This window comes from Spea bombifrons, chromosome 6, assembly GCF_027358695.1.
Source record: "Spea bombifrons isolate aSpeBom1 chromosome 6, aSpeBom1.2.pri, whole genome shotgun sequence".
In the NCBI taxonomy this organism is placed as follows: Eukaryota; Metazoa; Chordata; class Amphibia; order Anura; family Pelobatidae; genus Spea; species Spea bombifrons.
In genome coordinates, this window is record NC_071092.1 from 25,259,559 (window position 1) to 25,283,513 (window position 23,955).

The 23,955-nt window shown below is 43.8% G+C and overlaps 1 protein-coding gene across 1 annotated transcript in view; it reads right to left on the minus strand.

Moving 5' to 3' along the window:
* CSF2RB (colony stimulating factor 2 receptor subunit beta) overlaps positions 1-21,735 on the minus strand; it is a 34,998-nt gene extending 13,263 nt beyond the window's left edge. The window contains exons 1-8 of the mRNA XM_053470288.1: positions 21,368-21,735; positions 21,146-21,231; positions 17,771-17,900; positions 17,237-17,403; positions 15,180-15,328; positions 14,089-14,260; positions 13,788-13,968; positions 1,225-1,385 (exon numbers count right to left, since the gene is read on the minus strand). Coding sequence (XP_053326263.1) covers positions 1,225-1,385; positions 13,788-13,968; positions 14,089-14,260; positions 15,180-15,328; positions 17,237-17,403; positions 17,771-17,900; positions 21,146-21,218 — 1,033 coding nt within the window. The 5' untranslated portion in view covers positions 21,219-21,231; positions 21,368-21,735. The remainder of the gene's footprint in view (positions 1-1,224; positions 1,386-13,787; positions 13,969-14,088; positions 14,261-15,179; positions 15,329-17,236; positions 17,404-17,770; positions 17,901-21,145; positions 21,232-21,367) is intronic.
* Positions 21,736-23,955: the final 2,220 nt, after the last annotated feature.

Consider the following 23,955-nt stretch of genomic DNA (forward strand, 5'->3'; position numbering starts at 1 on the left):
CAAATCTATCCAAAGATTTAACACGCTATCTTGCCTTCCTTTTTAAGGACAACCTGTAAGCCCCTCTCTTAAACAAAATATAAAACAAATGGAGGAATAAGTATGTGGATAAAATTAAGGAGAATTTTGTTATAAGCCTCTGGTTACTGATGGAAAATGAACGGAAATTACTCTCTCAATATAGTGTTATTCATATTTCAAACATTTTGTCCTTAAGTCGCTGTACCCATAGATCTCATGATACTCCATGATACTGTATTTGCTTGAATATAAGACAAGTTTTTTTTAGAAAAATACCACTCATTTTAGATTCGAGGTTGTCTTATAATCTGACCTCAAATAGTTGTCTGGCAGCCAGCAGACAACCTCTGCTAAAGCCCGGCACTTCTGCCGGGGCTTCTATGACGGAGTGCCAGCATGACATGACCTTCCAATGCTCCATGTCCAATGCGGAAGTGCCAGGCAGAAGTGGAGGTTGAGCGCAGATGTTCACCAGCTGCCAGAGAGAAGGATCACCCGCAGCACTGCAGAGGACCTGGATCCTCCTCTCTGGCACCTGGTGAACGTCTGCGCGATGCCCACAGATAACCTCCGCCGCTAACCGGCACTTCTGCTGGGGCTTCTATAACTGAGCGCCGGCGTGACATGACTATCCGGTGCTCAGTCATAGAAGCCCCGGAGGAAATCCCCGGCAGCAGCAGAGGTTGTCTACGCGCACCGCGTTGCCCAAACTAGACACCAAGGAATCTAGTGCACAGGGGGACAAGTCTAGGGATGCATTGTTAAGGGCATATAGGGGTATAAGGCATATCTGGGGGGAAGAGTGGCATATAGGTGGGTATAAGGCATATCTGGGGGGGCAGAGTGGCATATAGGTAGGTATTAGGCATATCTGTAGGGCAGAGTGGCAAGCCTGGAGGCAGATTGGCAAATAAAAGGAAATAAAAACAAGAAACTTTTTTCTTATAGGGTAGCCAGGCTTATATTCAGGCTTTTTTATTTTTTCTTAAATTAACATTGAAATTTTGTTGGGTTGTCTTATAATCAGGGTCATCTTATAATCAAGCAAACACGGTATATTTTACAATATTAAATTACATATTGTCATTTGAACAGGGTATGGCTCAGCATCCTAAAGATCTGTGTTATCTCTGTGAAAAGGTTATACTGAGTAGACAGATGAAACGGATGGACTTTTGAAAAGTGTAAACGTGAAGCACTTACTGTTCTTACATGGTGTGAACGTCTTTACAGCCTCATGGGGTCTGACTTGGATGTTAAAGGAATTGTATGCCTGGTTTGGGGGTATCTCCAAAGTACAGCTATAGAGTACATAGGAGGTTCCAGCCACAGAAGTACTCTTTTGAGGGATGCATTTCTTCTCCCTTCAGGTTAAGATGTTGTTGGAATAGTTATATTAGCACATTGGGGTATATGTGTGAGAAGTCATTGAATATGCAAGTAGATATACAGTATGTCATTGCTATTATCTTACTAATAGACTTGTGCATTCGTCTTCGGGCGAACATGAAAACGAGCACGAAGAGGCCGTTTTTTTGTTCGTTCCGAAGGAACGTAGAACAGAATACAGTGCCGGCAAACCGTAGGCGAAGACGAAGACTCACAATCACGAAGAATCGAAGATTCTTCGTGATCGTCTTCGTTTTTGCCGCGCAACCGCCAAAATTTCAAACAGGAGTGAGCTGATCCTCGTCTGTCCAATCAGCTCACTCTTGTGACGTAACGCTAAGGGTCTCGTCCAATGCCTGTGCTGCTGTTTTTTGAATTCTGAAGGCGCCTTTATAAGACCAGAGCTTGCCTGAGAGATCCATTCATTTTTCGCTGTGACTGCTTTGGCAACACTGCTGTGCTGCATCCGAGCGTTACAGAGAGAGATTGTTCTGTTCTGTGTGAGACTGGTAAGCCTTAGCCTGCCATTTCTCACTGTGTACTTCATCCTCACTTCAGTGCTACTTAATTAATATATTTAATAATAATAATTTGATTAATTTAATTTTTTTAAAATTAATTTGTCATCAACTTTAGTGTAAGTGCTGTTGAGTTGACAGTGCACCCAGTGCCTCAGTGGCACTGGGGTGCCCTTGCCCTGGGCTGGCACTAGTGCCTATTGCCTGTCCTGCTTAAATAAATTAAATAGAATTTATAAATTACAATTTAATAGAATCTATAATTTAATAGTTCATTATAATATTATATATATATATATATTTGTCAGTCATATATATATATATACTATAGTATACTAGTGTAGAGTGTACTGTAGACATTCATCTACTAGTGTCTAATTTAAAATCAGTAATATTAATTAATATAATTAATAATTGAATTCATTATAAAATATATATATTTGTCAGTTATAGTTAGTAATAGTATACTAGTGTAGAGTGTACTGTAGACATTCAGAACATCTACTAGTGTCTAATCTAAAATCAGTAATATCAATAATTCTCTAATTCTTTCTTATCTTAATAGTTAATTAAATTAGCTATAAATAAAAGTAATAATATTAATTAATTACTACTAGCGTATAGTTCAGCTAATCTTATTAGTACTGGTGCTGCAGCTCTATAGTTTGTGCTTTGTTTTAGCAACAGTAAGAGACCAAGTCAATTTTTCTTAATTAATCTTTCATTTTATTTCATTTGTTTTGCTCACCTCAGTCCATCAGTGAAGTGAACTTGTTGGGCTAGTGAGTGCAGCCGCATAAGTGCTGTGTTTTTTTTTGATCAGCAAGCAGTGACGTTAACTGTTTTGCAAAGATTTTCTCATTTATTTTACATTTTATTTCAATTTTATTAAAAGTACCCTTAGTGTTTTGCTCACCTCAGTCCATCAGTGAAGTGAACTTGTTGGGCTAGTGAGTGCAGCAAGCAGTGAAGATAACTGTTTTGCTGTGACATTTTATTTTATTTCTAATTCTTTTCAAGAAAAATTGACTGTGACGAGCTGTACTAAGCAAAGCTTCAAGCTACTAGCTGTAGTACTAAAATAATTCTAATCTTCTTTAATCTTAATCTATAATATATTATAAATAATAATATTCTAATTCATAATCTATAATATAAGTAATTCTAATTCTAAATTCTAATTCATAATCTATATTCTTCTATCTATAATACATAATATATAAGTAAATTAGTTCTAATCTATTAATATTATATAACTTAATATTAATTAATAAATCATATACTGAATCTGATTTAACCTCACTTTAGCTTAGTGGGTTTGAGAGCGTCTGCCTAGAGGTAGACTTATAGTAAGGAAATATAGCTTTAGGCTAGCATAGTAGTAGGCTAAGCTCTTAGGCCCGTGTAAATTCAAATTAAAAATAAAATACTGCTAGTTATTAAATAGTTAATCTTGAGTTAATAATTTAAATAACTTTAGGATTTTGGCAGATTGCACACAGCACAGTGCAGTAGTGCATAGTTTTACTTTTTAAGCAGTAGCACTGAAGAGAACTTCCTCTAATTTTTTTGTCTTTAATTCGTTTTTCCTTTTTTTTATTTTTATTTTTTTATTTTTTTTTTATAGTTTTTTAAACACTACACTACACTACACTACACTACACTACACACACAACACAAAATTTGAAATGGATCCTCCTTTTGGGACTAAGGAGGGACAAGCTCCATCTACCACCACCACCACCACCACCAGCACCACCACCAGCACCACCACCAGTTCTAAGATGCAGCCTTTGCGTCAGTCTAGTCGGCCAAGTAGGCCAAGCTCTCGCTTATCATTTGGGGAAGCATTGCTTGAAGGATCATCAAGTAAAGGAAAGGCACCAAAAGCAGGCAGTAGTAGTGCGGCTAGGCCCACAAGCTCTATGGTTTTTTACGGAAAGCCTAAAGCACCAGAAGCACGTTCAAAGTTAAAGGGTAGCACAAGTAGTACCAGCCCAGTGACTAAAAAGAAGTGCCTTTTGCCCCAAGCAGCATCTTCCCCATCCACCAGCAGCATGCAAGGTACCAAGCAGAGCCAAATTAGCAGCAAGACTCAGAGGGGTCCCAAACCAAAGCGATCTCATTCCTTTGTAGGGAAAACCACCACCACCACCCCCACCTCTACCGCCTCTACCACCACTAGTGCTGCGCCTACTGTTCCCACTGGTACCGCCACGCCATGTCCTCCTAGTACCTCTAGCAAGCCACCAAGTCCTTACAAAATTTTTGTAAAGACAGTTAGAGAGAGGGCTACACATAGTGGAACTCCACCTAGCGAGGTAGCAGAGGAGCCTGAGACTGAGAGGCCAAGTGCAGAGTCTATTCTTCCTGCTCGCACTACTACTAGTCACGAGTCTCACGACGATATCAGTCTTAGCTCCAGCCTAGCAGGAATTCCATTCGATCTGGCTAATGAAGAGCTAGACTATGAGCCAGAGGAAGTAGAGGAGATGAGTGGTCAGGAATCAGATTCCTCAGGGAGCAGTGTCCAAATGACTAGTGCACAATTTTCCCCTGAGCCTCCACCTTCTCCGCTACGATCATCACCATCACCACCACCAGCAGCAGCAGCAAAACCTAGCAAATCTAAAGCAATTAGCAGTCCCACTATGGCCAGTACTGTTACCACCAGTCCCACCACCACTAGTTCTGCCTCTGTTCATCCACCCCGAGCAGTAAGAGCAGCACCCAAGGCACACTCCAAGGCTATGCGCGCCCCAATTTGGGAGCACTTTGAAAATGTTGAAGAAGGGCGCTATGGAAAGTGCAAACATTGTGGGAAGCTAATAAGCAGAGGGAAAGTGTCTGGCCATTTTACCAGTGCTAGCATGAAGCATCACCTCAGCACTCAACACAACGCTGTGCTATTGGGGAAAGATGCAGAGGTAAAACTTAGTGCAGGCAGCATAGCTGGTGGCCGTGGAAAAACCCCAACAGCTTCTTCTTCTGAGCCAATAGCAGCAGCAGCAGCAGCAGCAGCAGCAACTAGTGCTGGCAGCCAGAGACCAAGGCAGGTTGGAGCACTGCATGCCCAGCCCACCCTGGAAGAATTTGGGGCATTCCACTCCAAGAGAACGATGCCCAAACAGCAGGCCAATAAAGTAACGCGACTTATTGGTCAGTTCATTGCTGTTGGAGGGGCATCCTTCTCCATGATTGAAGGGGAGCCTTTCAAACAATTGATGGCGGCTGTGGCTCCACAATACACAGTTCCGTCACGTTCCACTTTCAGCAGGAACATTGTCCCCTCGCTGTATCGGTCCTGTGTTGCAGCAGTGAAAGAGGAGCTTTCCAAGGCTGCTGGTCAGTGTGTTCATTTCACTACAGATTTGTGGAGTGCACCTAGCGCCCAGCATGCCTTTCTTTCTTTGACAGCACACTGGTGGCAGCCCGGTGTGTCTAAGGAAGTTGCTGCAGCAGGCTACCGATCATTCCTTCTCCATGCAGAAGTGATGGATGAAAAGCACACTTCCCAAAATATTCTGCATGCGATTAGGAAAATGTTTAGCCTTTGGGTGGGAGCAGAGGCGGGCACCAATGTTGAAGTTGGTTTTGTGGTAACTGACGGAGGTGCCAATATGGTGAAAGCGCTGCGAGATGGTCATATTGTTGGTGTGCGCTGTGCAGCCCACATCATCCATCTTGTAGTGAAGGCAGCAATGTCAGAAGGAACTAATGTGGCAGCAGTAGTTCTGTCCCGCTGCAGAAAGATCGCTGGGCACTTTCACCATAGTGTTAAGGCTAGCCAACTTTTGAGGGAAGAGCAAGAGAGGTCAGGTCTTCCCGTACACTGCCTACGTCAGGATGTCAGTACACGGTGGAACTCCACGTTAGACATGCTAGAGAGGATTTTGGAGCAGCAGAGGGCAATCCATAATCTTGCCTCAGAGCACAATATAGGGATTACCTCTCCATTGAATAGGGAGGATTGGACAGTGATCGCCCAGCTAGTGGCAGTCCTTAAACCATTCAGGGATGCCACAGAAAATTTAAGCTCAAACACTGCCAGTCTGGCCCAGGTAATCCCAGTGTTCTCCCATCTAGGCAGCAAGATGGATGTGTTCCTTGGAAACCGTGAGGCTGTTCAAGGTGGCACTCTACATCCTGACGTAGCAGCCATAGTCAGGAAGCTGAAGGATCTGCTAAAAGTACACCTTCGCAAGCGAATGGAAGAGAGTCCCGAAATGATGCTAGCGTGCCTTTGTGATCCAAGAATTAAGGGAAAGCTAGCTTTGAAATTCAATGTTCTCAGTAGCTACCGGGAGCAATTGGTCAACAAGGTGCGTGACTGGCAGCGTAAAATGGGAATGCTGTCCGAGGAGGGTGAGGTGCAGGAGGAGGAAGAGATGATGTGGTCTGCTACCCCTAGCAGCAGCATCAGCAGCAGTGCCACAAGCAGCACAACACAGCTGAGTGGAGCAGCTGCGTTTTGGGAAGAGGCACTTGGCAGTATAGTTGGACCATCTGACAGAGCTAGCAGCAGAAAGGAGAGTAGTGCTGCTGAAATGGTCAAACTTTACCTCTGTGAAGTTCCTTCTGCTCCTAATGTTGATCCTCTTAGCTACTGGGATGAAAAGAAGAGTGTGTGGCCTGCACTCTCATGGGTTGCGCAGCAGCTTCTATCATGTCCGCCAACCACTGTTCAAAGTGAGCGCGTGTTTTCTATGACTGGAAACATACTGAGTCCACAGCGCTCACGCATGGCACCTCATCTCATGGAGCAGATTGCCTTTCTTAAATTCAATCTGCCCAAATTGGGTTACCCAGCTCTTAGCTTGGAAAGTTAAATTTTTTCTCTCTAATGTTTAAGGTAGTTTCTCCCCCTGGTTGCACTTGCTGCGGTGTGGCAATGCCTGCTACCTCCGCTGGTGTAGCCAATTTACGCTAGGGCCTAGTGTCTGAGCTCTGTAAGTCCGCTCCCAAACGCCTAGGACTGACAGTCTTTGGATGCTTTGCCCTGGGGTGAAACAGGTGAGTGGGTCGTCAATTGCCCACTCATTCACCTTTTTCCGTTTCCAACGCTGCTGCTGGTGGTGGTGCCAGTATCTTTTGCCAGTTCGCTTCCTGGCTGAAATCATGCCTCAGATGTCCCTAATGGAAAGGGTAGTTTCTCCCCCCTGGTTGCACTTGCTGCGGTGTGGCAACGCCTGCTACCTCCGCCGGTGTAGCTAGCTTATGCTAGGGCCTTGTGTCTGAGTTCTGTAGGTCTGCTCCCAAACGCCAAGGACTGACAGTGCTTGGATGCTTTGCCCTGGGGTGAAACAGGTGAGCGGGTCGTCAATTGCCCACTCATTCGCCTTTCCCAATTCTGCTGCTGCTGGTGGTGGTGCCAGTGTCTCTCTTCAATGCCAGTTCGCTTCCTGGCTAGTGTCATGCCTCGAATGTCCCTGATGGTGAGGGTAGTTTCTCCCCCCTGGTTGCACTTGCTGCGGTGTGGCAACGCCTGCTACCTCCGCCAATGTAGCCAGCTTACGCTAGGGCCTTGTGTCTGAGCTCTGGAAGTCCGCTCCCAAATGCCAAGGACTGACAGTGTTTGGATGCTTTGCCCTGGGGTGAAACAGGTGAGCGGGTCGTCAATTGCCCACTCATTCGCCTTTCCCAATTCTGCTGCTGCTGGTGGTGGTGCCAGTGTCTCTCTTCAATGCCAGTTCGCTTCCTGGCTAGTGTCATGCCTCGAATGTCCCTGATGGTGAGGGTAGTTTCTCCCCCCTGGTTGCACTTGCTGCGGTGTGGCAACGCCTGCTACCTCCGCCGGTGTAGCCAGCTTACGCTAGGGCCTTGTGTCTGAGTTCTGGAAGTCCGCTCCCAAACGCCAAGGACTGACAGTCTTTGGATGCTTTGCCCTGGGGTGAAACAGGTGAGCGGGTCGTCAATTGCCCACTCATTCGCCTTTTCCAATTCTGCTGCTGCTGCTGCTGCTGGTGGTGGTGCCAGTGTCTCTTCGATGCCAGTTCGCTTCCTGGCTAGTGTCATGCCTCAAATGTCCCTTATGGTAAGGGCAGTTTCTCCCCCCTGGTTGCACTTGCTGCGGTGTGGCAACGCCTGCTACCTCCGCCAATGTAGCCAGCTTACGCTAGGGCCTTGTGTCTGAGTTCTGGAAGTCCGCTCCCAAACGCCAAGGACTGACAGTGTTTGGATGCTTTGCCCTGGGGTGAAACAGGTGAGCGGGTCGTCAATTGCCCACTCATTCGCCTTTTCCAATGCTGCTGCTGGTGGTGGTGCCAGTGTCTCTTCTCTGCCAGTTCGCTTCCTGGCTAGTGTCATGCCTCAAATGTCCCTTATGGTAAGGGCAGTTTCTCCCCCCTGGTTGCACTTGCTGCGGTGTGGCAACGCCTGCTACCTCCGCCAATGTAGCCAGCTTACGCTAGGGCCTTGTGTCTGAGCTCTGGAAGTCCGCTCCCAAACGCCAAGGACTGACAGTCTTTGGATGCTTTGCCCTGGGGTGAAACAGGTGAGCGGGTTGTCAATTGCCCACTCATTTGCCTTTTCCAATGCTGCTGCTGCTGCTGCTGCTGCTGCTGCTGGTGGTGCCAGCATCTCTTCTCTGCCAGTTCGCTTCCTGGCTAGTGTCATGCCTTAATTGTCCCTTATGGTAAGGGCAGTTTCTCCCCCCTGGCTGCCTCTGTTTGCGGTGTGGCAACGCCTGCTACCTCCGCCGGAGTGGCCAGCTTACGCTAGGGCCTTGTGTCTGAGCTCTGGAAGTCCGCTCCCAAACGCCAAGGACTGACAGTGTTTGGATGCTTTGCCCTGGGGTGAAACAGGTGAGTGGGTCGCCAATTGCCCACTCATTCGCCTTTTCAATGCTGCTGCTGGTGGTGGTGCCAGCATCTCTTCTCTGCCAGTTCGCTTCCTGGCTAGAGTCATGCCCAAAATGTCCCTAGTGGTAAGGGCAGTTTCTCCCCTCTGGCTGCGTCTGTCTGCGGTGTGGCAACGCCTGCTACCTCCGCCGGAGTGGCCAGCTTACGCTAGGGCCTAGTGTCTGAGCTCTGGAAGTCTGCTGCCAAACGTCTAAGACTGACAGTGTTTGGGTGCTTTGCCCTGGGGTGAAACAGGTGAGTGGGTCGCCAATTGCCCACTCATTCGCCTTTCCCAATTCTGCTGCTGCTGCTGCTGCTGGTGGTGCCAGTGTCTCTTCGATGCCAGTTCGCTTCCTGGCTAGTGTCATGAATCAAATGTCCCTAATGGTAAGGGCAGTTTCTCCCCCCTGGCTGCCTCTGTCTGCGGTGTGGCAACGCCTGCTACCTCCGCCGGAGTGGCCAGCTTACGCTAGGGCCTAGTGTCTGAGCTCTGGAAGTCTGCTGCCAAACGTCTAAGACTGACAGTGTTTGGGTGCTTTGCCCTGGGGTGAAACAGGTGAGTGGGTCGCCAATTGCCCACTCATTCGCCTTTCCCAATTCTGCTGCTGCTGCTGCTGCTGGTGGTGCCAGTGTCTCTTCGATGCCAGTTCGCTTCCTGGCTAGTGTCATGAATCAAATGTCCCTAATGGTAAGGGCAGTTTCTCCCCCCTGGCTGCCTCTGTCTGCGGTGTGGCAACGCCTGCTACCTCCGCCGGAGTGGCCAGCTTACGCTAGGGCCTAGTGTCTGAGCTCTGGAAGTCTGCTGCCAAACGTCTAAGACTGACAGTGTTTGGGTGCTTTGCCCTGGGGTGAAACAGGTGAGTGGGTCGCCAATTGCCCACTCATTCGCCTTTCCCAATTCTGCTGCTGCTGCTGCTGCTGGTGGTGGTGCCAGTGTCTCTTCGATGCCAGTTCGCTTCCTGGCTAGTGTCATGAATCAAATGTCCCTAATGGTAAGGGCAGTTTCTCCCCCCTGGCTGCCTCTGTCTGCGGTGTGGCAACGCCTGCTACCTCCGCCGGAGTGGCCAGCTTACGCTAGGGCCTAGTGTCTGAGCTCTGGAAGTCTGCTGCCAAACGTCTAAGACTGACAGTGTTTGGGTGCTTTGCCCTGGGGTGAAACAGGTGAGTGGGTCGCCAATTGCCCACTCATTCGCCTTTCCCAATTCTGCTGCTGCTGCTGCTGCTGGTGGTGGTGCCAGTGTCTCTTCTCTGCCAGTTCGCTTCCTGGCTAGTGTCATGAATCAAATGTCCCTAATGGTAAGGGCAGTTTCTCCCCCCTGGCTGCCTCTGTCTGCGGTGTGGCAACGCCTGCTACCTCCGCCGGAGTGGCCAGCTTACGCTAGGGCCTTGTGTCTGAGCTCTGGAAGTCTGCTGCCAAACGTTTAAGACTGACAGTGTTTGGGTGCTTTGCCCTGGGGTGAAACAGGTGAGTGGGTCGCCAATTGCCCACTCATTCGCCTTTCCCAATTCTGCTGCTGCTGCTGCTGCTGGTGGTGGTGCCAGTGTCTCTTCGATGCCAGTTCGCTTCCTGGCTAGTGTCATGAATCAAATGTCCCTAATGGTAAGGGCAGTTTCTCCCCCCTGGCTGCCTCTGTCTGCGGTGTGGCAACGCCTGCTACCTCCGCCGGAGTGGCCAGCTTACGCTAGGGCCTAGTGTCTGAGCTCTGGAAGTCTGCTGCCAAACGTCTAAGACTGACAGTGTTTGGGTGCTTTGCCCTGGGGTGAAACAGGTGAGTGGGTCGCCAATTGCCCACTCATTCGCCTTTCCAATTTTTCAATGCTGCTGGTGGTGGTGGTGGTGGTGGTGGTGCCAGCATCTCTTCTCTGCCAGTTCGCTTCCTGGCTAGAGTCATGCCCAAAATGTCCCTAATTGTAAGGGCAGTTTCTCCCCCCTGGCTGCCTCTGTCTGCGGTGTGGCAACGCCTGCTACCTCCGCCGGAGTGGCCAGCTTACGCTAGGGCCTTGTGTCTGAGCTCTGGAAGTCTGCTGCCAAACGTCTAAGACTGACAGTGTTTGGGTGCTTTGCCCTGGGGTGAAACAGGTGAGTGGGTCGCCAATTGCCCACTCATTCGCCTTTCCCAATTCTGCTGCTGCTGCTGGTGGTGGTGCCAGTGTCTCTTCTCTGCCAGTTCGCTTCCTGGCTAGTGTCATGAATCAAATGTCCCTAATGGTAAGGGCAGTTTCTCCCCCCTGGCTGCCTCTGTCTGCGGTGTGGCAACGCCTGCTACCTCCGCCGGAGTGGCCAGCTTACGCTAGGGCCTTGTGTCTGAGCTCTGGAAGTCTGCTGCCAAACGTTTAAGACTGACAGTGTTTGGGTGCTTTGCCCTGGGGTGAAACAGGTGAGTGGGTCGCCAATTGCCCACTCATTCGCCTTTCCCAATTCTGCTGCTGCTGCTGCTGCTGGTGGTGGTGCCAGTGTCTCTTCGATGCCAGTTCGCTTCCTGGCTAGTGTCATGAATCAAATGTCCCTAATGGTAAGGGCAGTTTCTCCCCCCTGGCTGCCTCTGTCTGCGGTGTGGCAACGCCTGCTACCTCCGCCGGAGTGGCCAGCTTACGCTAGGGCCTTGTGTCTGAGCTCTGGAAGTCTGCTGCCAAACGTTTAAGACTGACAGTGTTTGGGTGCTTTGCCCTGGGGTGAAACAGGTGAGTGGGTCGCCAATTGCCCACTCATTCGCCTTTTCAGTTTTCAATGCTGCTGCTGGTGGTGGTGCCAGCATCTCTTCTCTGCCAGTTCGCTTCCTGGCTAGAGTCATGCCCAAAATGTCCCTAATGGTAAGGGCAGTTTCTCCCCCCTGGCTGCCTCTGTTTGCGGTGTGGCAACGCCTGCTACCTCCGCCGGAGTGGCCAGCTTACGCTAGGGCCTTGTGTCTGAGCTCTGGAAGTCTGCTGCCAAACGTCTAAGACTGACAGTGTTTGGGTGCTTTGCCCTGGGGTGAAACAGGTGAGTGGGTCGCCAATTGCCCACTCATTCGCCTTTCCCATTTTTCAATGCTGCTGCTGGTGGTGGTGCCAGCATCTCTTCTCTGCCAGTTCGCTTCCTGGCTAGAGTCATGCCCAAAATGTCCCTAATGGTAAGGGCAGTTTCTCCCCCCTGGCTGCCTCTGTTTGCGGTGTGGCAACGCCTGCTACCTCCGCCGGAGTGGCCAGCTTACGCTAGGGCCTTGTGTCTGAGCTCTGGAAGTCTGCTGCCAAACGTCTAAGACTGACAGTGTTTGGGTGCTTTGCCCTGGGGTGAAACAGGTGAGCGGGTCGCCAATTGCCCACTCATTTGCCTTTCCCATTTCCTTTTCCATTTCATTATTTTCCTTCTGATACACAACCAACCAAACATAACACACACAATAACACATATAACACATATAACACACAGTGACATCACACATAACACACATACACACACACTTACAATGCACAAAACACAAGGACCTTTTCCTTGTTATTTGCCCTGGCCTTCACTCACTAATAGCATTACATTAACACTATAACTCACACTTCACCCTATAACATTTTTCCATCCACATACCTGCCAACAGACCCAACTTTTTCAGGGACAGTCCTGCTTTTTTCCAGTCCTGTCCCATCTAATTTAGCTAAACTAGGTATGCAAAATGCAAATACACATAGGTAGGTATAGCTCGGTAGGTAACGCTACTATAAACATTTAATAAATATAATCAAGTACTAAATAATAAATCTAACTTTAAAATACATTTAAATAAACCCCTATTTTTTTTTTAAAAAAAACATTAAAATTAAATTATTATTATTTAGACATAATCCATCTTTAACCAAACCAGTGCACTGCTACTAATCTTAAACATAACCGTACATTAACCCTAAGCTATTTTTTAGTTCTTGTCCAACATTTTTCCATCAGCATACCTGCCAACACACCCAAGATTTTGGTGGACAGTCCTGCTATTTTCCAGTCCTGTCCAATAAGTAAGTTGGGTTGTTGCAAAGTATGCCATTGTAAATAGGTAGCAAATGTTAGGCATGTAAAGTGGTCCAAAATCAATTTAAAAATGTAAAATATTCCCTATTCTTTTATTAAACATCTATGGACAGTACACCTCGGTATGTGTGTGCAACTCTATTGGTCGTTTCGGCAGGGGGCTCGCCTGCCATCAACGAATGAAGTGCATTCTGCAGTTCTGCAATTCACTCGTTGATGCCAGACCAGCCCCCTGCCGAAACGACCAATAGAGCTGCACACACGTACCTTCACGGCAGCTGCTGCTGCTGTGATGTGTTATTAACCCCGTATTAACCCCTGCTAGGCAACCAGGAAGAAAACGAAGATTAAACGAGCACGAAGAATGTCCGCGAATATTCGCCCGAAGAGAAGACAGGAACGGGCGAATATTCGCGGAATACGAAGATTTTTTTTTCCCCGAAGACGAGCACGAAGACGAACACGAAGAGCCCCCTGGTGCCCAAGTCTACTTACTAATATTTGGGCAGGTATTAAGACTTGGAGTATAAACTGCATGTACGCATTTGCAATATCATATGTTTATAAGATATGTTTTACAGGATACATAACAAATATGAATTTTAAAAAAAAATCATTAGCTCTGCCCTGTTAATAGTGTATTTTGCTTCAATGGATCAGTGAATTCTTTCACCACTGCCATGGAAAACTGCTTGACACCTCTAAGTCAATTATAGGTTTCCATTGAGGTTGAAAGGTTAACATGGGTAGTCGTATATAACAACCATAATCCAAAATAATTCATATCAGGTAGTCCAATAATATTGCAGTCCAAAAACAATGGGTCTACATAGACTATCCTACCTACATTTCAGGCACAAGAGAATAACTTTTTAATGTTTCTGAATAAATCAAATACCTGTAGAGTCACTGGTTATTGTGTAGTTTTTGTACTTGATTGAGGCTAATTTCTCAAAACTGTGTTAGCAGTTGTGCATATGCCACCACCAACCTAACTCTTTTTGACAGACTTATGAAATAACTCACCTTGCAGAGTAGGTGGTGTTAAGGAGTCCAGCGGTCTTACTGTCAGCCTCCTTGGGGTATTCAATATAATAGAGGGCATAAGACACAGATTGTGTGACCTCTTCCATTACCTCCCAACTGCATCTCATCTCAGTCACGCCATTGTACTCACAAAGCAAGTTTTGGGGGCCTGCCTTGTCGCCTGTGAAAAAATAAGTATTGCAATATCTCCAGTACTCTCTCAAGAAACATTTTGCACATTCTATAAATTGTATTTTAGGTCATCCTATACCCCTAAATACATATTCTGTTTACATAGTACCTTTAGGAATGTCCCAGGTCAGCTCTCTGCTCCACATGCTCCATAAGCCCTTGTGGTGTTGCCCATCATGATATATAGCCCGTACTCGAAATATGTAGGAACTTCCAGGAACTAACAGCTGGGGCTCTAAACTGACTTCCACCTCGTCTACAACATAAAGTGAAGCTGCATCCTTGAACATAAAATGAGAAGAGACTCAACATGTGGACCAGAATGTAATGTTAATTTACCTCTAAACACCCCCTATAGGAAGTTGCTGAGTAATTTTATAATTTTGGAGTCACCAGACCCCTGTACTCCCACCAGTGTTCCTGTGGGAAGGCCTCAAGAAAGCAATTTAGTCATGCATTTAGTCACAGTGAGAAAGTGCTGAAAAATCCTTTCAAATTAGAACATTTTATTGTTTGCGCCTGGATTCCTTAATGTTTTTAAGGGTCCACATGCAAAACAGAGGCTTTAGCCTGTCTTATATCAGGCTACAGGCAACGAGAGAAAACACAGAGCCTACGCATTTGAATTAAAAGAATACTTTGAGTTAACAGCAGTGTATGCAAAGCTAATGTTGGTAATTATTGAATGGTTGGGTGTGAAACATCTGGTTGATTGTCATGTATCCTTAAAAATTCCAGGGGCTTTGTTTCCAACAGCAATGTAGTTCACTTATCCAAAGTGAAATTATTACTAATGGACAGGTAGATTTTCACTGGAGTTAAAGTGGTAAAAAATTACAGGAAACTGCGATACCATCTGACGTCTCTTAAATATGCTTAATTGTCCTAAATAGCTCTAAATTTCTGTCAGCATTACAGAGACATAGCAGTGGCATGGCCTTTATTATTATTATTTTTGTTATTATTATTTTAATATAACTTGTATACTCCTCTCATTGTAATAGCGCTATAGAGTGTACTGGTACTTTATAAATGTAATATGAAATGTAATCTCTACTCCTGCCTATGATTAATTTCATATTTTCAAGTATCTCGTGGTCAGGTTATTGCTCTTTGCCATCATTATTCCTCCACAAATGTCTGGATTAATTGAAGACAGTATTTATGATGTCCTATTTTGTTATTTATTAGTAACTGTACCTCCCACTTTTCCCAGCCATGTCTATAGTATGATATCTGGTAAAGCAGAGACCAAGGAGTGTGCAGGTGAACTGGACTCTTCCAACCCAGAGTGACAGACCCATTATTAGATAGATGGAGCTTCAGTCCTTCCGGTGGTAAAGTCCTCACTGCAGAAATTACATTAGAGTATGCCAAATTAACAACATTATAAATGAGTGCCAAAAAACGAAATAAGTATTTAGAATATCTGCTTAGCTGTTAACAGGTTTCCATATTGCAGACTTTTGGGTCTTTTACCAACTTTAATAAATCATCAGATGTTTACAGTCACATTTTAACATAAAGTAATCTATTTATATCATGTTATGGTCTAATGTATTAGTGGTTTATATAATGAACTTTGCAGTCAAAGCTTGCTTAGCCCTTACTCGTTTCTTTAAATGTATTACTATTATTTAAAATGGTAAACTAGTGGTGGTATCACATTTACTAGTTACCAGGGTTGAACATACCGTATTTGCTCGATTATAAGACGACCCCGATTATAAGACGACCCCCCAAAATCAAAATATTAATTTAGGAAAAAAACAAAAAGCCTGAATATAAGACGACCCTATAGGAAAAAAGTTTTACCAGTAAATATTAATTCATGTAAATTATTTTTTCATGTTTAATAAAAGCTATGATTGAGAAAAATATATTTTTTAAATTTCCTTTTATTTGCCAACCTGCCCCCCCCAGTTATGCCACTCTGCCCCCAGAAATGCTTTATACCCCCCTATTTGCCACTCTGCCCCATGATATGCCTTATACCCCTATATGCCACTCTGGCATATAGGGGGTTAAAAGGCATATCATGGGGCTGAGTGGCATATAGGGGGTTAAAATGCATTTCTGGAGGTATATAGGCATATCATGGGGCTGAGTGGCATATAGGGGGTTAAAATGCATTTCTGGAGGTCCAGAAATGCATTTTAACCCCCTATATGCCACTCAGCCCCATGATATGCCTTTTAACCCAGCATGTACTGGCTGCCTTGGCTTGATAGGAGTGTGATTGCTGTTAGCAGTTTGATATATATATCAAGCTCCTATCAAGCCAAGGCAGCCAGTACATGCTGGAACCTGGGGATGATAGTAGTGGGATTACAGCCTCCCTATGCCATGCTACAACCCCCACCCCCCTTACACATCCATGCTATCACACACAAACACATTTAAATACTCATTCATTCCATTAATCACACATACTTCACACATTAAACACACATTAATCACACATACTTACCCAAAAACCCTCCCCCACCCCCTTACCTGAACTGCAGATCTCTCACTCGAAGACTTCTGCAGGGGACCGGCTGTAGAGCAACTTCTCTGGCCCCGCCCCCAGAGGAGGGAGGGGGAGATAGAGCTCTGTGAGGACGCTGCAAGCTTCCTGTCCTCCTGCTTCTAACAGAAGAGACGCTGCTCGCGACCGGTAAGCAGCATGGCCCCAGCAGACATTTTTTGGGGGGTCTGAGAAGACGACCCCGATTATAAGACGAGGGGTATTTTTCAGAGCATTTGCTCTGGAAAAAACCTCGTCTTATAATCGAGCAAATACGGTATGTTCGTTATCAGAAATCACATTAGGCCTGCAAAGTTTTTGCACTTAAGGCAGATGACCTCACAACATATAGAGCTTTCAGATAAATACCGTACTTACCTGCGTATTACACTCAGCGGCGTATAACACGCACCCTCGCCGGAACCGGAAGTGCGGGAGACGCGGCTGCAGATCGTGCAGCACAGAAAGTTATCGGCGTATAACACGCAGGTAGGGTTTAAACTTATTTTTTTAGATATAAAAGTGCGTGTTATACGCCGATAAATACGGTACACCTTTTGTAGAAATTGTGTTTGTCACATACATTTTCTGTAATTTAATGAGAATAAAATATCATATACTTAGTAGCAAAAAGCTTGATGGATTTCATTTCTATATGTGATGCTTTGATACCTTTTCAATTTCTGAATATGTTATGTCTTACCTTACATTGTACAATGGTGCTAACTTGACCTCCCTGACCACTCACCCGTGTTGGCAGGAATGATGTTGGCTTCTGTCTGTATGACTCTTTCTGGTAGGAAGGAGAAACTGTCTGTCATGTGGATGGAGAACGTTGTATTCAACCGGCAACTCCGTCTCAGGTTAGGGCCCCCATCGTGTTTGGTATACAAGATGTCACATTTCGTAACATTTCTACTGGTACAGAGGACCTTGGATCAATTGCTAATATACATTGTTTAAAGCTCTTATTTTCTCTTACTATCTATCTATTGGAGTGAGTAATGTCTGAGTGGGTTAAGTGTGGGTATTAGGTGGCTGGACAACCAGAGAAAATCTTCCTATAAATAAAGTTTCATGTTCTGAAATCCTGGATTGTCATTTCATTTGAGACTTCTTATCATACACCAGAGATATTATTCAAATCTGGGCTGCCTGGTGTTCTGTTTTACATTTATGCATAATGGCAACTCCTCATTTATGGTGTTGTTACTCTTCAACTTCTGTTTTAAGATTCTGTTTACCTCTTGTTCAGTCCCTGAAGACCTGTGTACATGCATACCTTTTCACACTGCTCCAGTGGTAAAGGCTCATGGGAAATATGGTGTGAGCAGCTGAGCTTTCATTCCACTGACAGCTCCAATGTGTTCTGAAGTCATTGACACAGTCAAGAGAGTCCAGCAAGGCAGAGCCTGTGGAAGCAGAGTAATAAATTAAGAAATAATCCAGTATAACACTTGAGAATTCTATCCTAGCAATATTTCATTTCTTATACCATTTAATATGTATCTCCAACTTGTAATACTAAATTTCCACTGTCATAACATTTTATTTTTGTTTGTTTTTTTTTAGAGCCTGTCAATGGGTGCAGGCCTTTCTCACTGAAAACAATAAATAAGACTTACTGCAACATTACATTGAGTGTGTTATCAGATTCTCCTATAGTCTTGGCACTAATTGGACACGCTACCATCATACATTATACATGCTTATGAAAAGGATGGCAGACAGAAACCAAAAGTTGCATGACATTGTATTTATACTACCATGCACCAGTGCATTGTATCCCAGGTTGACTATAGTTATTATTTTTTTATTAATATAAGGCTGTCATACTCTGCAGCACTGCACAATTCATAGAGAGCCGGGAGCTCTTCACAAATGGGATTAGCTTTAATCTAGCCATATAGGAGCATGAACTGTCACCACAAATTGGGAAATTTTGCTCATCATTTTGTATTCAAACCAATGACATTTGGTAACTTTCATATTTTAAATATATCAATGCTGAAGACAGCAATTCAACCCCTTATCGGGAAGTTTTAAGTGGTATGAGTCTAGAGACTAATTCCTACCCATACACAACGAGTGTTGGTTGGTTGCACACTTTACCTGGTTGGGTGGTGTAATTGTACCATTACATATGCCATCTGCCTTCATTGCACACACAAATCTGTATATGGCAATGTTTTTAGCAATACCAGACATAGACATGACAGGGGGTAAGATTGTCATGTCTAAGCTTGTAACACAGGGAAGTCACCTTGACTTGGATAACAAACTGGATGCCTTCCCCATACACATAATACATCATACACCCATTGCCTTACCGCAGTGAAAAAAAAATCCACCGGGTGGCCACATGACACTCTGACCCTATAAACATGTTCTAAAGCCGTCCATACTATATAGGGTTACCTATATGTGTAATGGGGCTAACCCCATGGTCCTGAGAGCAATTAGCCAATAACAAACCACATTTTATGGCAATGCTCCATTATTTTCAACTTGCCATTCCAGACATGGGCCTTCCTTACAATACCCTAACATCATTTGGAAGTATGTGCATTGTCTCTAAATCCACCATTAACACCTTTCAGATAATTTACACAGGTTTTGTAAGAGGGAACACCACTCACACCACAACAGACGCCAAAATACTTTGAGGAGTAGAAAATCCAATCATACAAGAAATGGACACATATGTTCAAAACATAACTAGGCACCCCCTCCCATTCAACCTGCTACTTCATGCTGATTACCAAACACAAGCATCATACACAGTGCATAGTAAACGTGGAGTAAGTCAGGGGGACAGAGCCGCGGATGAATTTGAAATGTACTTTTCTATGTAGCTATTTTGCTTGGACTGAACTATAAAAATAACAGACTGATCCCTACCCAACAAATTGGACTTACAGGCATCTGATATCCAGGGTTAAAGTCCTATAGATACCCATTTGGTAATATATATAGCTGCTCAAAAACCTTGGTATCTGAGTCCCATTAAAGCATGAAAAAGCACACTGAGCTAAACTGGAATACTTGTATATTTGCCTAACCAAAGTATTGCTGTCGAGACACTGTACCCAGTGTGCTATATTGCACTAAAACCTGCTGTACTATCCTATGTGAATTCTTGCTAATATACTGTACTTGTTAGTACTTTTATTCTGTAAGATATAGTAAGATTGGTATCTCTCTCTGTCAGATTAGGTTTTAATAAACCCTTATTACAGCAATGTATGAACAGAATTGGTTACTTTAGGTGTGAAAATGTTAAGTACACAAATTACAGAAGATATATATTTTTTAATACTGTAATTCTTATTGAAAAATGATAGTAAGGCTTACAGATAGCCTTTTTTGGCTAAATATATTCTGATTGAATTGGCAAGACAAATGGATAAAGACAGACGGAGAAAAAACAACTATAGGATAATGAAAGAAGGTCGTAATCTAGCAGTATTAAGAATCTCTAGATGACTGCCCGGGAGGCCATTATACACTTGGGAGAAGGTCCAAGACAGTTCCAGAACAATGAGAAAGAATGAGAGAAGTCAAGAACAAAAGGTACAATAGAGAGCTGAATAAATTGTGGACAGATCATATCTTAGGACTGAGTTTCACATGGGGCAGCGAAACCATTTCACATTTATGTAGGGGTGCAACAAGTGGCTAGTATCTCATATGTTTCCGTACATGCTTCTTCCTTCTCAACTATATCCTACACAAAAAACATTTAGTTGTCTTCAGCTTCAATACATTTGAAAGTTATGTAATTGGTGACAGTCCTTTATTTCTGACATCATGTGGCATGGTACCAAAGCCATAATGAACACCAGCTAGGTGGCTGGGTTATAGGCTACATGTGTATTATGTGTCCCATCTGCGCCAAGTTTTTTTCATCAAAAATATACCCCCTCCCCCGACAAGTAATTCTAGCAGAATTGATACACACACTGATAAGCAGATTAGTGTTTCATTTTGTCTGCTGGATGGCAAAGCTTACTGATGTTTTACCATGCATTCTCATCCGTATAAATAAAAAAAGACTTTTCAAATCCATTAATGCAAAAGAGAAAAATAAAATATTGCATTGGAGATCACTTGATACAGAGCCTGTACCTAATTAATACGCCGATTTTGTTATCTTTCTAATGGTCTTGTTTTCTTAAAACAATAGTGAGAAAGTTCAAGAGCTTCATGAAACCCATTTTCCTAATACATTATCAGGGCACTGGGTTTGGCTTATCTTTTCATAAATAGGGACAATCACTGAATCACAATGAAAGTGTTCAAAGTAGATGCTCCCTTTTATTGAAATTATGTTAAATTGGTTCAGCAGTGGCAAGTTGCATGTTTGCAGCAGCCCAGGAATTTGTTATATGCATACTACTTTCTAGTTGTGTTTTTGCAGGGGTAAATTGACATACTAGTGGTATAAAGAGGTTTTTATGGCACTAGCTCATGGTATCATGTATACCGTACTTGGAATTGTCGACTCAAAGGGTGAGGAACCATCGTCAAAGATCACATAAGGCACCAAGCAGGCTTTATCATTGTTGTGTTTTATCTGGAACATTAGTAGAGCTGTCTGTTTGCCTAGTAAGCCACTTGCTTAGATGTTTAGATGTAAGAAAAAAAGTATACAGACCTTGAATATCTTCCATAAACATCAGTGTAGAGAGTAGGACATATAGCCCCTCAGTCATTTTGCTGCTCCCCATATGATTCACTGATCTAGGTAAGTGAGGAAGAGATACATATTACCCTAAATAAAAGTCCAAGTACCTTTACACACATTACTCCTTCCACTTTATCAGTCTGCTCTATCTATCAGTCCAGATCTATAATTTACAACGTATAAAATACTTACATATTTTTTAGATTTGTTCCTCAATATCTTCTCTCTGAAGACCTTTGTTTTTAAGCCAGTCCATAGCAATAATGGGAAATGTATCTACTCATATTGAAACAAATGTCACTTGCACAATACTGTTCACAACTTCTCTATTCCTACGGTTATCCTCTATAGAAGGCACTACTGTAGAAAACCACAACTCAAAATATATCCATATTTTCCACCTTGTCCACTATATACAAATGAAACAAGCCATTATCTTGGTGGATGAGAAAAATGCAGGTCATTGTTAAATGAAGTTTGTCATTAGAAACTCTTCAGATCAGTACATTTATCCAAACCATCTGTCTAAAATTTATCTGTCTAAGTTTTATATACTTATCTTTGAACGTTTGTTAGTGCCTTCAATTACTAGTCATTCTGAATAGTCGGCATTTATTCCCCAATGATCCCTGCCATGTTTCATATCCAAAGAATTGAAACTGTGAATGCATTGAGTGTGTATAATTGTTTGGGTCTACTATGTGCTGAATTGAGTCACACATATTTTCCTGTAAGTGTTGCAATAGGTTCTAAGAATAGGGAAGTCCAGTGGCTGAAGCTGTGTATGGGAACACAGTAAAAAAAATGCATGAAGACATTACAGGGACTTCTGCTTGTTAAAGTCCCATCTGATTCCTTAAATTACTATGATTTTCTACAAATTGCCTTTATTTTTGTTTGCAAAAATCTTTGCATTTTCCATCATTTGGGTGCTTATTAACATAAACGTTTTCATACTCCACAAGTAGAACAGTGCACGTGATTGGGTTTGGGAGATCTCCGTTACGAAGACTAAAAAAAGTTGCATCTGTATACGCCAGAAAAAGAGTACATTATGTATCTTCCTTCACAAACAATAAATACAGCTCATATACAAAAAAGCTCAATCTGCCACCTAAACACATCACATAAGAGTGCAGACCCAGGATAAAGGTCATAATCAAATGTGTTGTCTGGATATTGTCTTATTTGATTATGGCACTCACAATAATGTGATTAAGGGACATGGCTATCTATATAGCACCATATATATATATTACAATAGAGAATATTAGCTTGGAATGAGTTATAATAATTATTTGGCTTGATATTAGAGGTCCCCTAGAGGCACAGGCCCTGTGGCAGCTGTGACCTTTGCAACCCCTGTAGTTACGCTAGTGCACAGATCACTGATTTTGTCTACTGTTTTTCCACTGCCTTTTGATTGGTATTAACAGGAGTATATTTTACCTATATAGGAGAAGGTTGGTTAAAAGTGTAAAGATTTCACTCTCAACAAGCCTTATTGCTAAAATCCATTACTAATTTTAACTGAACTCTGAAGCTCTTGTAGTCACTCAGTATCTCTTTGGTTTCTGAGGAAATCGCTCATGGATGGAGGGGATCTTTGCAGGAGCATGCACATCTGAAGTGAGAACCTATGAACTTTCCTCAGGACCATATCCTTTCCATCGAATAAAATATTGCAAACACCATTCCTCTTCCTTGAATCTAGAATAATTTGTATATCATATTCTTCTCCATCTTGAGCCATTTTAGTATCAGGAGCTTGTATGGCAGAGGAGTATTGATATATATATAGTGACTTGGGGAGTAGGCGGAAATAGGTGACATCATTGATCTGTTCTTTGATTTTATAAAGCCCTACATATTTAGGCCCTTAGGTTCTAGTTCTATGTGCAGATGTTTGGTCAAAAGCCATACATCAAAATTAGACTCTCTAGACTTGTATGTATTTATCTGCCACCTTCTTTTGTTTCATTTTAGCCTGTTTAAATTTTACAGAGATGGTTGTCAAGTGGTCTTCTTGCATCTAAAGTTGAGTTTCAGCAACTAGAACTCCAGTTACAGCCATAAAGAAGGTTCATAACCATGGACAGCTTTAAATGGAGACATTTTGAAGGACCTGTGGTATGAATTCAACCTTTCAGTCTGGCCATGCGATTGTGGATGATGGGATGATAGTAAATGTAGTAAAATCCCTAAAAGTTTTGGCCCTCCAAAAACTGATGCACCCTGTCAGATACAATAGTGCGTGGAACCTCATGAATACATATTATTTCTTTAATAAAGATTTCAGCTAGGGCACACGCAGAAGGTAGTTTAAAGAGGGCAATAAAATGCGCCTGTTGGCTGGATAAATCCACTACTTCAAAAACGGAAAAATAAGTCCCATAAGTGACACATGATACAGACTTGTACAAAGTCCTAAATGTCCCTAACCATGGAAGGCCAACAATAGTATCGTTGCAGCAGAAATTTCACATTTTGTTTATATCTATAACCAGCTAAAGGGCATGCATGGTCCCATGGTAACACAGCTTTTCGAAAACGGGGCTGGATGAACAGTCTTCTTGGAGGAGGCAAACAACCCTTAGGTATCCCTGCCTGAGGGCTTTCCTGCTGTGAGTCCAGCCTGTAGGATATCCTGCTGTGTGTTCAGCGCCCTGCCTGAGGTTTATTCACCTTGCTTGACCCTGCAAGGTGTGCCCGGTCCATGGGCTATACAGTCGTGTGCCCAGTCTGTTGGCTATTCAGCCACAGCATGCTGCCCGAGGACT